At 41.9% G+C, this 15740-nt stretch overlaps 1 protein-coding gene across 2 annotated transcripts in view; it reads right to left on the minus strand.

The window, feature by feature from the left end:
- LOC142184369 (G-protein coupled receptor 83-like) overlaps positions 1-1826 on the minus strand; it is a 38699-nt gene extending 36873 nt beyond the window's left edge. For both annotated transcript variants that reach the window (XM_075259190.1, XM_075259189.1), the window contains exon 1: positions 1443-1826. In XM_075259190.1, the coding sequence (XP_075115291.1) occupies positions 1443-1823 (381 nt within the window). In that variant the 5' untranslated portion in view covers positions 1824-1826. The remainder of the gene's footprint in view (positions 1-1442) is intronic.
- Positions 1827-15740: the final 13914 nt, after the last annotated feature.

Consider the following 15740-nt stretch of genomic DNA (forward strand, 5'->3'; position numbering starts at 1 on the left):
GAACAATAGAGTGCTGTCCATGGCACTATATTCTATATATGGTAGAGCAATGTGCTGTTTATGGTGCTACATTCTATATATGGTAGATCAGTGTATTGTTTATGGTGCTACATTGTATATACTGTACAACAAAGCACTTTCCATGTTACTACATTCTATATATATATTACAACAATGCGCTGTCCATGGTATTACAATTCATATATAGGGTAGAACCGTGTTCTTTTTATGGTGCTACATTGTATATACTGTACAACACTACACTGTTTATGGTACTACATTCTATATACTGAACAATAGAGCGCTGTCCATGGCACTATATTCTATATATGGTAGAACAATGTGCTGTTTAATGTGCTACATTCTATATACTGTACAACAAAGCTCTGTCCATGTTACTACATTCCCTATATATTAGAACAATGCGCTGTCCATGGTATTACATACTATATAGGACCGTGTGCTGTTTATGGTGCTACATTGTATATACTGTACAACAATCTGCTTTCTATGATAGTACTTCCTATATCAGCAGCTTCTGTGCAGTTGCTACATGTAATAACTAAGACAACAGCCCACTTTATAACAATATATTTCCCACAAGCCTTATCTGTAAGCTATGTGATTCAGAACTGAATGAGTCACCTATTGACTAAGAACATATTGTTGCAGTACTTTTGCACACCGTAAACCTCTATACAGACTAGTACAGATGAGTTTACAATGTTATCCTCTTTTTCAGGCTTGCACACAGTACAACTTTATAGCCTACAATGGTATTCCCTTTTCAAGTTTTATGAACAATATTCCGAGACGAGCATGCAGTGTTATCCACTTTTTAGGTTTGTGCACCGTATAACTTTTTGCAGACTAGTAAAGACGAGCATGCAGTGTTATCCTCTTTTTTTGGAGGGGGGTTGTGCACTGTATACTTTATACAGTCTAGTAAGGATGAGCATGCAGTGTTATCCTCTTTTTTTTGGAGGGGGGGTTGTGCACTGTATACTTTATACAGTCTAGTAAGGATGAGCATGCAGTGTTATCCTCTTTTTTTTGGAGGGGGGGTTGTACACTGTATACTTTATACAGTCTAGTAAAGATGGGCATGCAGTGTTATCCTCTTTTTTTGGAGGGGGGGTTGTGCACTGTATACTTTATACAGTCTAGTAAGGATGAGCATGCAGTGTTATCCTCTTTTTTTTGGAGGGGGGTTGTACACTGTATACTTTATACAGTCTAGTAAAGATGGGCATGCAGTGTTATCCTCTTTTTTTTGGAGGGGGGGTTGTGCACTGTATAACTTTATACAGACTAGTAAAGTCAAGCATGCAATGTTATCCTGTTTTTTTGTCTTGTGCACGGTTACAATTTTTTTGCAGTGGTGCACACACAAACTCCATTATACAGACAAGGATGGACAACTTTGCAATGTAATATCTCACCAGGGTGAAGGGGGTGTTGAGGAGGGTTATCATTATATCAGCGACTGCCAGGTTAACTATGAACAAGCTGGTGGCCGATTGTATCCTCTTGTTCTTAATAACGACATGGCAGACCAGAATATTCCCAAATAAAGAGATGATAAAGATGACAGAGTAGGCGACTATCAGCAAGGCTTTCACAGTGGAGCTCTGGGACTCTGCTTCATACTTGGTGTTGTTCTCAAAGTCTCCAATGTCATCAATATTTAGACCCCCTTTGAAAAGTGACGAGATGTTAGGAAAGCCATAAAATGCAGAGAAAAGATCAGAAGAGTTCACCAAATCAGTTCTCCTAAATGGTTTAGAAGCGTATGGTAAAGAGAACCACATGTGCCTGGTCATGGTAGCCCAAAGACTCACTAGGTCACTTAGGTGGTTTGATAGTCCATCAAGTTACCATGTAGAAAGGTTGGGTAGATGCCTTCTGGATGCCTGAGCTCATCCCACTGTGTACAGATCCTATCCAACGTCACAGTGAAGCTCGCAAGTCCTTCTTGTCTTCAGGTAAGTCACCTGGATGATACGTTTCCTAACTTGCCACTCAAAAGAAATCACAACTTTGTCTCAGCAAAGTCAACGATCATCGCAGCAGAAGAAGAAAGCCGGTATTGCAGGCTGAATCCCTCCTCTCCCCTCCTTCTATGCATCCAGCACAAGTGTCATGTTCAACACTGAAGCTCGCTCCTCTATTATATAGTAAAATGGGAGTGACGTGCGCCCCTAGCGACCAATAGAGACCTGTGTCTGCAATCTATTGCTGCTACTTTGTGCCTCGGATGAACAATTCTTCCCTCTGCCTCATGACTGCATTTCTTATAACATTTTGTCACCATTGTCAATTGGAGAAGGCTATAATATCTGCATTAGTAATTGTGATTTTATAGAAGAGATGATTTGTGTATTGATCATGATAATAGAAATATTGACTGATAATGATCATTCTGTTCACTCAATGTCAGAATATTAATAATAACAATTTAATATTATTTTTCAATATAATATGTTAGTCTTTTAGATGAAGCCATTCTGCCAATGCAATGATAGTATAACAGATCAATATTTGCAACGTAATAATAAAAAAATATAGAATTTTTCATAATTTTTTTGAAAAAATATGTAAATTCTAACAGCGATCAGTTTAGGTTCATTCCCTAATCACTATGCAAATTTAATAGAATATACAGAAGAGATAAAACAATGCAGAATGGAATCTCAGTCTTTTTAATCCCTTTCTCATTTATTTTCAGGGACAGATATGCCCTGACTCATCTTCATGGTTGGATTCCTTTTCTGTTGACTTCAGGCAATGAGTGGAATAACTACATTAAGAGCTATTCCCGATTCACTTCATAGATTGGAATTGCAGAAGAAAATGTTGCTAATGTAAAGGCGCTTTATTATCGGTGTATGGCGCAATGCTATAATACGAGCATACATCTGAAATACGCTATCCAGTCGTACACGTCACATCATGTAGGTGTCCAACAGAAAAAAATAATCTCTCAATGCTTCATTATGAAGTTGGAAGAATACAGAGGTATCGTAGACTTGTATCGGTTCCTTACTCTGGTTCTGTATGACCTTTCAGGTCCTCTGGCGCATGCGGTATAATATACCGCAAGTGCATTGAATTCAGCTCACTATCGGCTTTCCTGGTATGGTTCTTGGTGAAGAGATATCAGTGCAGTTACCGTAGCTCTTCAGTGTCAGAAGGGCGTTTTTGACAGTCTAGGAACGCCCCTCCTGACAGTAGAGTTCATAGCGCTGTACTGTCAGGGGGCCATTCCTTACCGCCCAGCCATGAGGCTGACCCATGAGGATTCCCCCACCTCTCCCCGACACTACTCATCCATAGACTAGTACTGGGGGACTCTGACAGTACAGAACTATGGATTCTATTGTCAGGAGGAAGGCCCTTCTGACAATGAAGAGCTACAGTAACGGCACCGATAGCTCTTCACCAGGGGCACATTGCGGGAAAGCTGAATTCAGCCCACTGTTGGCCTTCTAGCAATATATAATACCGCATGCATCCGAGGACATGAAAGGTCCTCTTTAAGATGATTCTTGAAAATGATATGTTTTTTACGAAACACTACAGCAAATACGTTAACTTGCATGCTATAGTGGTCTATGTGGTCTATTTTCTATCCAGTAACTATTAGAGCTGGAAGGTCAGGCATGATGTTAAAGAGAGCGCTCCCTATAGGGCTGCATGGCTGAGGTTCTGTCTTCCTAATTACATCATGGAAGACAGACTTGCACATCCTCAGCTAGCGCCCTCTATTGGTGTGCACATACTGAGGCACTGGCTTCCTAATTACATCATGGAAGACAGATTTGCATATTCTTCCCATGAGCTGTAGATTAAGTGATAGGATATTTGACAAGTTCCATTCCTTCTTTCTTTCTTTCTTAGAAATATTGGAATGATAAAACAAATCTCTGTAACACTAGACCTACTCTTCATAGTATTTCTCCATCTTTTAAAGAACACTATATCTAGAAGTGAATGGTAAAGAGGATATATAGGTAATCCACACTGGTCTGCAGGATTTCCGGAATGTCTCCGAAAGAAAAAGAAGAAATCTTGAAAAGGACAAACAGGTTAACAGGATTTTACTTGTAAGATTTAGATATGAATGGTCTGTGTTATATTTATCAGATTGGTAAAAATTCAACTACTGGAACTTCTACTTACACTAGGTTCGGTTCACACCTGCATTTGGGTTTCCGTTTGGGTGGGTACACTTGGGGGATCCCTCAATGGAAACCCAATCTGCTTAAAAAAGTAGTTATCTTCGGACCCCATAAACTATAATGGGATCCACCTGGTTTCCGATGAAAACTGTGAAAAGCAGGTGTGTACCTAATGTTAGCTGGTTGAAGGGTTTGGGGCCATTGGGTGAATGCTACAGTCTCTTCATTGCACAGTGCATAGTAGTAATAGTCAGTCCCATTCACTTGAATAAACCTACATTCAGATGACCATGGGTGAAAACCAGCCTTTTTCATGACCATTTTTCACCCAAGGCAGCCATTTGGACAAAAATGTACAAAATTTTTCACGACTTATTTCAGCTTCAGCTTTGGTTAGCCTGTCCAGCTAAATGTACAACAGAATTATCAACTGTAACTTTTTAACAAAATGCCACGATCTAATTTCAGTGAGTGAGTGGACTATATAGCGTAGTAACATCTAAGGAGAAGTGTTAAACGTGCGCCATAGGTTTTGGAGTCCTCATTGCATCTAGCCCTTAGTACTCTATGGACTCAGCTTCAACTTCGATGCAGGGGTCCACTGGATTTTCAGGAAAGGTATTGAAGAAGTTCTTCAAGCTCAGCATGATTCATGACGGTAGCCTTAAAAACCTCGGCCAAAATGGCTCCCATTGACATCTTTTTTCTGCTAGCTTGTAGCGCAAAAAAGAAGTGAGATGACCTATATTGCCGCGGATTCCGCGGCTGACTCAGCTATGGCGTCCGTGGTGTGAGACTTCCCCCTGATTAGGCCCATTCATTCAGGACTAATCCAAAGCAGAATGCCATGATGGGATGTCGATGCATTCCATCGTGGCTAGCCGTGCGTTATGTTCATCCATTTTCCGCCATGTGAACGTACCCTATGGAAGACATGTGATCCTGATATTGTTCCTGATTCTGTTCTCCAGATCATTACATTAAACTAACAGTCTCTTTAATCTCTTCTAGCGCAGATGTGACTGACCTAAATGACTTTCAGTACACTGACTGCTTGTTCAAATGAAGGCAAGTCTGCCATGTACCGTTCTCTTGAAGTGTAGTTGGTGATTCCAGTTGAGTGATCGGTTTGATGCGAGATCACCACCTTTGCCCAAGAATGAATTACATAGTCATTAGTGATGAGGACTATACACAGCGATCGAGAAGGCAGGGGAGGTAATAAATCTTCCCTGCCATCTCTCTGGGAGCTCCGGTTGAAGTTACAGCCGGCTCCCAGCTTCAGTAGCTGCACGATCTCCGTGCAGCTACTGTGTTCTGATTGGACATACCGGTACGTCCTGTCAGAACTAGGCAACCACTTCCCAGACATTTATACTCTATGGGCGGTCCGGAAGTGGTTGAGGAGGTCTTGAGTTCATATGATATTAACATAGTTGTAGTACTTGATGCCCAAGCACCCAGAAAACTGCTAAAACTTAGCAGTTGGATACAGCATCAGTCCAGCCATCGGTATCTCTCTGAAGGTTTGCAGTGGGGTAATGGGAGAAAAGGAGAATCTCTGCAGCATGGATCTTCAGCCCTGAGATGGACCTCGCACTAGTTGCGGCTGTTTTCCAGCATACCAAGCCATACCTGACAATTTAATCCATTTTTGGCATTAATTGTGTAATTTTTAGATGAAGAGAGCTTTGTTGTAACTACATATTATCTCTAAGTATAATTATAGAAAAATATTGAAACCATTTTTATTAAGAAGCACAATCCCACCGATGCCTTTCATTCCGACAGTTTTATTACTATTATTCTATACTTAACAGTCAGATAATTGTTTTAAGTAATTATAGTAAAAGCCGAATACGGATGTCATCACCGGCTACATTCAATGTCAATTAGGATAAAAAAAAAATGAGAAAAGAAGCAAAAGCTTAGATCGTGAAAACGCGTCGGTGGCGAATATTTATGGACTCCAAATGAAATGAAACCATGTCAATATAGTGCGGACTTGGTGCACTTTTGCATGTAACCTCATAGGGATCAAAATAATGGGACTGCTGTCCACGGTCAATCATTCCATTGTAGGAATGATCGTAAATAGAGATGAGCGAACAGTAAAATGTTCGAGGTTCAATATTCGTTTCGAGTAGCCCCTCAATATTTGACTACTCGAATCGAATATCGAACCCTATTATAGTCTATGGGGGGAAATGCTCGTTTCAGGGGTAGGCAACATTCGATCAAATTATACTTACCAAGTCCACGAGTGAGGGTTGGGCTGGATCCTCCGAGAAGTCTTCTCCTTGCAGCGTCCCCGCAGGGTGTCTTCCGGCTCTGAATTCACTCTGCCAGGCATCGGGCCTGGGCAGAGCCGACTGCGCATGCCTGCATTACAAGTGGACATGCGCAGTCGGCTCTGCCCAGGCCCGATGCCTGGCAGAGTGAATTCAGAGCCGGAAGACGCCGCGGGGAAACTGCACAGAGAAGACTTCTAAAGGTAGGAGAAGAACCAGCGTTGATTGGCTGACTGTATAGCATTCGGCCAATCAATGCTGGTTCTGCATCGAACTTTTACATTCGAATAGCGAGTGGTACTCGATCGAGTACGAGTATTTTGAATACCGTAGTATTTGATCGAATACCTACTCGATCGAGTACTACTCGCTCATCTCTAATCGTAAAGTGCTCACAAAAATCTATGTAGGGAACCTTTGTTTTTTGACTTTGTATATGATAAATTTTTGACAGATCGCAGCCACCACTAGGGGGTGCTAAGTACATATGGATTTAAATTTCAGCACTGAAACCCCTTATCACAAGGGAGGATGACGGCATGGAGGACCAATTTAAAGGTGAGGTAGAAGAATATCTGAAGTTTAAACCAGTTTTGAGCATGTATATATTCATATGCGTACTTCATATTCGTTTTTTCGATTATAGAGGTCAGAGTGGGACTAATACCTGATTTTTAGTTGTATGGAAATGATGGTGGGGTTGGAAGGATCAGGCGACTTCAAACTGTTCTATGTGAATTGGAGACTTGACCAATGCCTAGACCTAATGTCATTTATAATACTCTATAATCTACAGCTGTGTAAGTATCTAGAAGCACTGAGTATGGCTCTTTTATCATATTGCATTGAATATCAGTGTAAAGTTCTGTAAATCTAATCTATAAGAACAACAATACTAAAATAGTTCCATGAATATTATTCACAAGCGCTCTATACGTGCATGAGATAAAAGCATATACTGTACATAGTGTCAGATCTCGTCTTGCCGGAAATAGAAATAACCATTATCCGCGCATGTAATCTGTCTTTAAATCGTTGAAGATAGTGAAAAAATCCTGCTTAGTGATGCTGCGCACAGTGTGAACCACAGGCAGGATCAGCTTGACGGGCATTTAATTAAATTGTGGTTTTATAAGCCATAAGAAAGCAAAGCAGTGTACAGAGAGATTAATAACACACACCAAGCCAAATGGTTACCTGACGTGCGGGATTTAGTTACTTAAATGGAAGTATACGGCATCAGGGGCGGTGGACTTGAAGCAAAATTAGCAAATTCCAGTCTATAACATATAATGCATTAAAGAAATTCTATTGTTTTGCAAATAAAAGAAACTTAATAAGGCGAGGTTTACACAATGCTTTTTTCTTTTCTGCCTTGTCAACTACCATTATGAGGCCGGGTTCACGCTTGTGCCTGGTCTCCGCTTTCAGGTTTCCGTCTTCTTCCCAAGAAACTGGACAGGAGACGGAAACCGGCAGTCACTTTTCAAACCCATTCATTTGAATGGGTTTGCAAAGTGTCCACCCGTGAACGTCTTCTGGTCTCTGCAGCAAAAGCGTTTTTTTCTTAACCAGACACAAAGTTGGACATGCAGGACATGTCCGGTGAGAAAAAATAAAACGTTTTGCCACGGAGACCACAAAACGCTCCCAGGCGTTCAGGGGCAGACACTGTCTTCCGGGTTTCCGTCTCCTGTCGGCAGAAGATGGAAACCTGAAAGCAGAAACTGGGGTGCAGATGTGAACCCGACCTGAGTAGTACATCTCTGCTATGCCAGTAAGGGCTCGTTCACATCTGTGCCCGGTCTCCATTCATGCAGGTTTCCGTTTCCTGCACAAAACTGAGCAGGAGACAGAAACCTGCAGGACTCTTTCATGCCCATTCATTTGAATGGGTTTGAAAGATGTCTGGCTGTGAGTGCCGGTGAGCGTTTTATGCTCTCCGCCGCGAAACCGTTTTTTTAAAATCGGACACAGAGTTGGACATGCAGTACTCTGTGTCTGGTTTTAAAAAAACGGTTTCACGGCGGAGAGCATAAAACTCTCACCAGTGCATACGGCCGGACCCGGTCTGACAGCTTTCCGTCTTCTGAATGGTCAGAACGGTCTCCGGGCGCTAGTGCAGATGCTCCCGGAGATTACAGTTGTGGCAGCCCCATTGAAGTGAATAGAGTTCCGGTCACACAAGTACTTTGGGGATCCATTCGCAAGGAAGTTTTAGGGTGACTTACAGTCGCCTGTCCTCCTGATCGCTGAGTAATCTGGTATTTGAGCCCTCAGCAATAGGACACTCTTTAATCATCCTGTAAATAGTGCAGTATGGTGATAGTTCCAATCTATACACTTTGCTTTTTAGATACCCTGAGGAACCCTGGAACAAACCGGATTTGGAATAGTGAGATTAGGCAGATACTTTAACCCTGCTGTTCTGTTTGCATTTGCTATACACTTGTACTGTTCCCTGGTCAATATGACCCGACCTATTAATTCTTGATTTTTAGCTACTCTAATGGTTTTATTTGAATACTTTTTTCATTGAAATACTGTATGTGAACATGTTTGATCATAAACAAAAGAAAAATTTAAATTCAAACAAATTTTATAAATCAACAAATGAAAAATCATAAAAACTTCAACCATTTTAGAAAGAAAAAAGAAAAAACTGAACATGTTCATGCGTTTTTACACTGAGCACAATAATAAGACACATGTCCTTTACACAGATATTTTGAACATCCAGCACATGTCAGATTAGTCTTATTGACACAGGAAGATGGACAGAAGCGACATCTCTTCCTTTTTTTTTGCTGGTAGCTGTGCTGGTGGAGGCCGTGGATGTGGAGTCTCTTTCTTGAGCATGCTGGACACTTTGTACAATGGCTGCCGCTCCCTCACTTCTGGGGGTCACTTTTCTGCTCTCAATATATGGCCTCACCAGGGATTTTCCCAATTCCTTAAGAAATAATCTTCTTTTATGCAGCTTATTCCGGTTCCAATCGGGGTCGATTTCTCTCCATAAGACAAATGCATTGTATGCAGAAACGTACAGTATGTTATAAAATAAAATCATTGGCCACCGATTGGTTTTGCGTTTGCATGTATATGTTGATATTACTTGGTCTAAAGTATCAACTGCTCCCTTTGTGGCATTATAATCCAAAATAATGTCCGGCTTTCTGTCTTCTCTATCACTTACGGCATTGTCATGGTGCATTGTGCTCAGGAGAATTACCTGAACATAAGAAACAACAGTTGTATTTCCAGAAAAATAAAAAGTTGAACTGTACACCTCTCTCTTGCTAAGGATACCTTGCGGTAGTTCAGGTTTGTTTTTTTTCACAGTACCCAGCATGGTAAGTTGTTTTTTCTTCAACATCTGGCCTAGTTGATAGGATCTAAAAAAGTTGTCACATGTGACATTTTGTCCTTTTAGTCCATGAGTCAAATCTAGAACAACACGCATACCCTGATTTTTTTCAGGTCTTTCATCAGGGGCTTTTCCTGTATACACTTGAACATTTAGAGCATATGAACTTTTTCTGTCACAAAGTGTCCAGATCTTGATGCCATATTTTGCTGGCTTACTTGGTATATATTGTCTGAATGGGCACCTACCTCGGAATGCCACCAGTTGCTCATCAACAGTTACATTTTCACCACTGTTATACAATTTTGGTAGAAGCTCTACCCATTGATTCCAAACATTTCTAATAGGGGCTAGTTTATCTTTAGCTCTTCTTTCCATTCTATCTGTTTTAGAATCAAACCGCAGTACTCTCGAAATGTCATGAAACCTTTCAAGACACACTGTAGCTCTAAATATGTGGCGACCGGTTTCGCAATTCCACAAACTTTTACCCTTTGAATGATAGACAACCAGTCTCCTCTCTCACAAACAGACTAGATAATTACTTGCTTACTGATAAGAACAGTGAAACCACCACCATTTGGAGATGAAGAACGCATAAAAAACATAACTTTTGCAGTCAGAAATATTCAGAGACCTGTAGAACAGTATAAAATGCTACGGGTCATATTGACCCGAACAGTACAAATGTAACAATCAGCGTGTAGCAAAAAGTAAACAAAAAAAAAAGTCAAAAACAAAAAAAAAAATGTAGAGCTCCACAAATTAGGAAAAGTCAAGGAACCACTAGTTTCAAATCCTCATTTAAAAAAATCTGCAGGGTCTCAAAAATCATTTCGGGTCATATTGACCCGAACAGAACAGCAGGGTTAACTTGAGAATTGGGGACCATCCTTGTAAGGCTCAGTTCCCATGGAGTAACGCACCGCTCATACTGACACGCAAACACGTGTCAGAGCGCGGCGCTTCAAAACAGATCCCATTGACTTCAATGGGTGCCGGCTTACGCGCGCTACACATTGAAATCAATGGATTAAAAAAGCCTCTCATTGTCAGAATGAGCGGCACGTTACTCTGTGGGAATGGAGCCTAATGGTGGAAGTTATTCTTCATGGGATCCAAGGTCAGTTTTGAGGGATGGTTTTCTCCTCTTCACCCTTGGAGAATCCAGGTTTGAAAACGAATACCTGTCGACTATTTGGATGTTGGTAAGACCATTCCCTCTTCTCACCGTATGATAAAGTATGTGAGTTGTTGATTTTTTCCAATATCCAATGTTTATAGTGTTGGTGAATTTCTTGTTCACCAGGGTACAGGGAATGGGGTTTTGGAGCACCAATCATGCTAACACACCGGCACCCCATTCACAAGGAGGCTTTAGTCGTCTTAGGTAGTGTTTGTGCCATAGTGGTCAGCTTGATATTTTTTAGAGTTTGGAGGCCTACAAGACGTGTCCAATGTGATCTGTGAACCGTGATCAGTTATCTACTTGAATAGGAAAACTAAATTTTCTATGAAAATTAAACTTTCTACTTTCTTCAGTGTAATCCCCCTTGACTTCAACACATTTATTCCACTTCACCTCCAGTTACGGTTGAGCAATCGGGAATGATCGGATCCCGATCATCGATCGAGCAAATTTCACGGCTGGAAAATGATCGAAAATCAGATTTTAAAAACGATCCTGAAATCTCAAGATCATCTCAACCATACTCCATAAACATAAAGTAACTAGGGTTGAGTGATCGGGATCGGGAAAGATCAGATCCCGATCATCCATCGCGCAAATTTCACGATCGCGATTGGCTGGAAAATGATCGAAAATCGGATTTTAAAAACGATGCTGAAATCTCAAGATCGGCTCAACCCTAGCTCCAGTGACTAGATGCCTTCAGAAAAGAATGAGATTCCTTGCTGCTACATGAACCCTGTTACCACCTCTTTGTCTACATTATCATCGGGAAATTGTTACTCACGCAGAACTCTCTTCAGGTTACAAAAGTGAATGCAAGACATCTTCTGTGTGGCAAGAATTCTAGGAATATAACACTTCCAGTATCTCAAAAAGGATTGCCATGACCTCACTAGGTGACTTCAGTATATAAAATGCCTTTGGAGTTGGTGATCTTAGGCTTACATTGCATGGACTCTTGTTTTGTCTCAAGGATCATGGTAGGGGCCCCATGTTTCATCACCCGTAACATCCTGAGAATAGAAGGATTTTCTCTAAGCATGTCTAATTATCTTGGCTATATTGCTGGCTACATGCTTTTAGCTCAACTTTTGTAGCACTCACTGAGAACTGACCTTTGATTTCATCGAAACATCATGAATGATCCTGGTAACTGTGGTGTAAGATCCTCTTTTAAAAGATATGTTTTAAGTGGTTTCATGTTGCTGTTGTGATTTTGAAGTTTGTGAACCTCGGCCTGACTCTATAGTCCAAACATGTATTGTGCTGTCTTTATTTCCTTTATTTTCCTGAACTGGTAACATATCATATATCCCATAACCACTACAGTCAATCACCCGCTTCAACACACGCGTGCCATACACTACAAGGTAACATCACCGCTGATACCAGTAATTGGCTGCAGTGGTCAAATGGCTGTAGGGAAATTCCACATGAGCATAGGTATTGGAGAGACAGGAGAATTAACAGGTGAGATATCTATATTTTTTTTGTTATAACATTTCCAGAAAGTACTTTACTTTCTTGTTACTCAGACAATGCCTTTGAAATTATTCTACAGTTTTCCAAACAACTGCAATCTCTTACCCTTGGTTCACATCTGCATTTGGTAAACCGTTCGGGGAGTCCACATGGAGACCCCCCTGAATGGACTACCAAACGCATGTGCAGTAAAAGCACACGGACCCCATAAACTATAATGGGGTCTGTGTGCTTGCCGCCAGATCTCCGCACGAGTCAAGCGAACAGGAAAGTAGATTGTGAAGTACTTTCCTGTCCGCATGTTCCCTGCAGAGAGTACACGGATAGTATATAGTCTACGGCAGGGGTGCTCACACTTTTTCAGCATGTGAGCTACTTTATAAACTGACCAAGGTAAAAGATCTACTACCCACTTCTTGTGGGCGGGGCCGGGACGCACCTGTGGGCGGGGCCGGGCCTGCGGGTGGGGCTGGGCATGTGTGCGGGGTCGGGTGGAGCATGAGAGCAGGAGACAGCGGCGTTCTGTGGCCACCCAGGGATCCCCGATGTCTGCTTGTTCACAGCGCAGGCTGAGAGTTATCTCTGGACACTGGCCCTGCCTGCCAGTGTCCGGAGATGACTCTCAGCCTGCGCTGTGAATAAGCAGCACCCCGGCTCCCTCCATCCCTAAGAGCGGGGAGCGTGTCATCCCCCGGAGCTGCTCCTGCCCGGCCTGCAAGTGTCCGAATTGCTTGTTCACAGTGCAGGCTGAGAGTCGACTCTCAGCCTGCACTGTGAACAAGCAGACACCGGGGATCCCTGGCTGAATCCCACGATCGACCCATACGTCCTTTGCGATTGACCGGTAGATCGAGATCGACGTATTGGGCACCCCTGGTCTATGGGGTCCATGTGCTTTTACTGCACATCACTTGCAAATGCGTTTGGTATTCCGTTCGGGGGGATCCCCATGCAGACTCCCCTGAACGGAATACCGAAGACAGATGTGAATGAGACCTTTTCTTCTTGCACTTAAGAAGGTGGTTCTATAACAAAGCAATACTGCAACAGATACGTCATTGAATCCATATTGCATGTGCGCTACAAGTAATGACCAGAATACCAATAGGTATATTAAGCAGTGCAAAAGAAACTGGAATTTTGAAATAAAAATTTATAGGGTGTTAAAATAAAGATGTGTAGAATCCACTTGTATATCTAGCAATGTTACAAAATAACACACTAACAATACATGGGTGTAGAGCGGTTTATTGATGACTAAGGAGCAGGTATTCTGTTAGCTTCATCAATATTACAGATATTACTCCGACTTCTTGATCTTCATCTATAACCTTGCTATATGATAATATACTGTAGGTATCCGGCAGAGTCGCCCCTGATAACTATATCAAAGTGTAAATGAATATGTAGCACGACAGAGAAGTATCTGATTGCTGTGAATTGGGGCGCGGAGTGTGTGTAGATCAATTCTGTTTCTAGCTGTATTAGTAACTGTGCGGACTTACAGTAAGATATTCATTACAATGTCACGACTCAAAAGTGAAAGATTCTTTTTTTTCTCATTCAAAAAGTTCTGTATAGTCAGAACATGTTCATGTAAAAATGCAGAGAAATTATAGAATTTTCGATTAATTGAATATCATAATCAAGCAATTCTGCTAAGATTAGTAATTCCTAGTTAAGGCTCCTTGGCAAATAGAAGAGCGTATACAAAATATTAACAAAGCCCCTGCATGAAAAAAAAAAAAGCATCTAAGAACATTTTAGGCAAATCACCAATTTGTTTGCGTTACGTTACACTTTAGTCACAAAATAAAATGCAGTATCAGCAACAATTTCATGGGAAATCCTTCAACAATGTATTATGAGTTTGACTTTGCATTTATACACTTTATTTTCATGGAAAATGTCCCTTGCATTTTATAAGTTTGGTGTACTCCTGTAACAGTATGCCATGTCTTAAGTAGTATAACATTGCATCTTCCAAAAAATTTATAGATTGTGGGGATAACGTCTATCCACAATCTGGTCTCTCAGCCTCTCACTTAAACCAAATCAATTCTCTCTAGGCTGCGCTGATGAAGTCCAAAGAGACAGAAACGGTGCCGTCCGTAGCTGAGAAATTGATTTGGTTATAACCTCGCATCATGCAGTGAAGGCTTCTGGGAAAGTCAGGCATGTTGTTCAGGGTGCTTGCTGTAGAGGGCAGCATAACAGAGGCACTGTCTCCCTGTTTACATCTTGGGAGACAGATTTGCATATTCTTCCCAAAAAATTTATAAACAGCAGACGCGTAAGCTGAGGCTCCTCGGCCCTAATGCAAATTATATACTTGGACCCTCAATTACCCCTCATTGACATCTGCGTTTGTTTTCCGTTCAGGGGGATCCGCACGGGAACCCTCTCCCCAAATGGAATACCAAACATATTGGCAAGCGCTGTGCAGTGAAAGCACATGGATCCCATAGACCAAAATGGGACTGTGTGCTTGCCGCGTGCTGCCCTCATGAATCATACAGACAGGAAAGTAGATTGTGAACTACTTTCCTGTCTGCATGTTCCCTGTGGAGATCTGGCAGAAAGCATACAGACCCCATTATAGTCTATGGGAAAAAATGCTCGTTTCAGGGGAAACCACAATTTGACTAAAGGAGAGTCACCAAGTCGATGAGTAGCAGGAGGAGAGTGTATAGGAGGAGCGCTGTGCAGTTAAAACACACAGACCCCATAGACTATAACGGCGCTTGCAGTTGTGCTGATATTCCGTTCAGGGGGGTCCTCCTGTGGACTCCTTCCAAACGGGAGGCAAGTGCTAATGTGAACTTACTCATCCTGCAAAACCAGCACTGATTGGCCGAATGCTATACAGTGTATAGCATTCAGCCAATCAACGTGGGTTCAGCAGCAGGGTCTTCTTTGCTAGTCGGGAGAGCTGGAAGCTTGCGTTATGTGGGAGCTGACTTTTTCTCATAGGAATGCATTGACCAGCATTGATTGGCCAGTGTACAGCATTCGACCAATCAACGCTGGTTCTGCCGGAGGCTCGTCTGTGAGGAGGCGGAGTCTAAGATCGGACCACAATGAAGACTGCTGTGGTCCGATCTTAGAATGCTATACACTGATTTTTGATCATTTTCCAGCCAATCCCGATCGCGATCGTGAAATTTGCTCGATCGCCGATCGGCATCCGATCTTTCCCGATCCCGATCGCTCAACCCTACTACTAA

Source organism: Leptodactylus fuscus, chromosome 11 (genome assembly GCF_031893055.1).
Source record: "Leptodactylus fuscus isolate aLepFus1 chromosome 11, aLepFus1.hap2, whole genome shotgun sequence".
Taxonomy (NCBI): Eukaryota; Metazoa; Chordata; class Amphibia; order Anura; family Leptodactylidae; genus Leptodactylus; species Leptodactylus fuscus.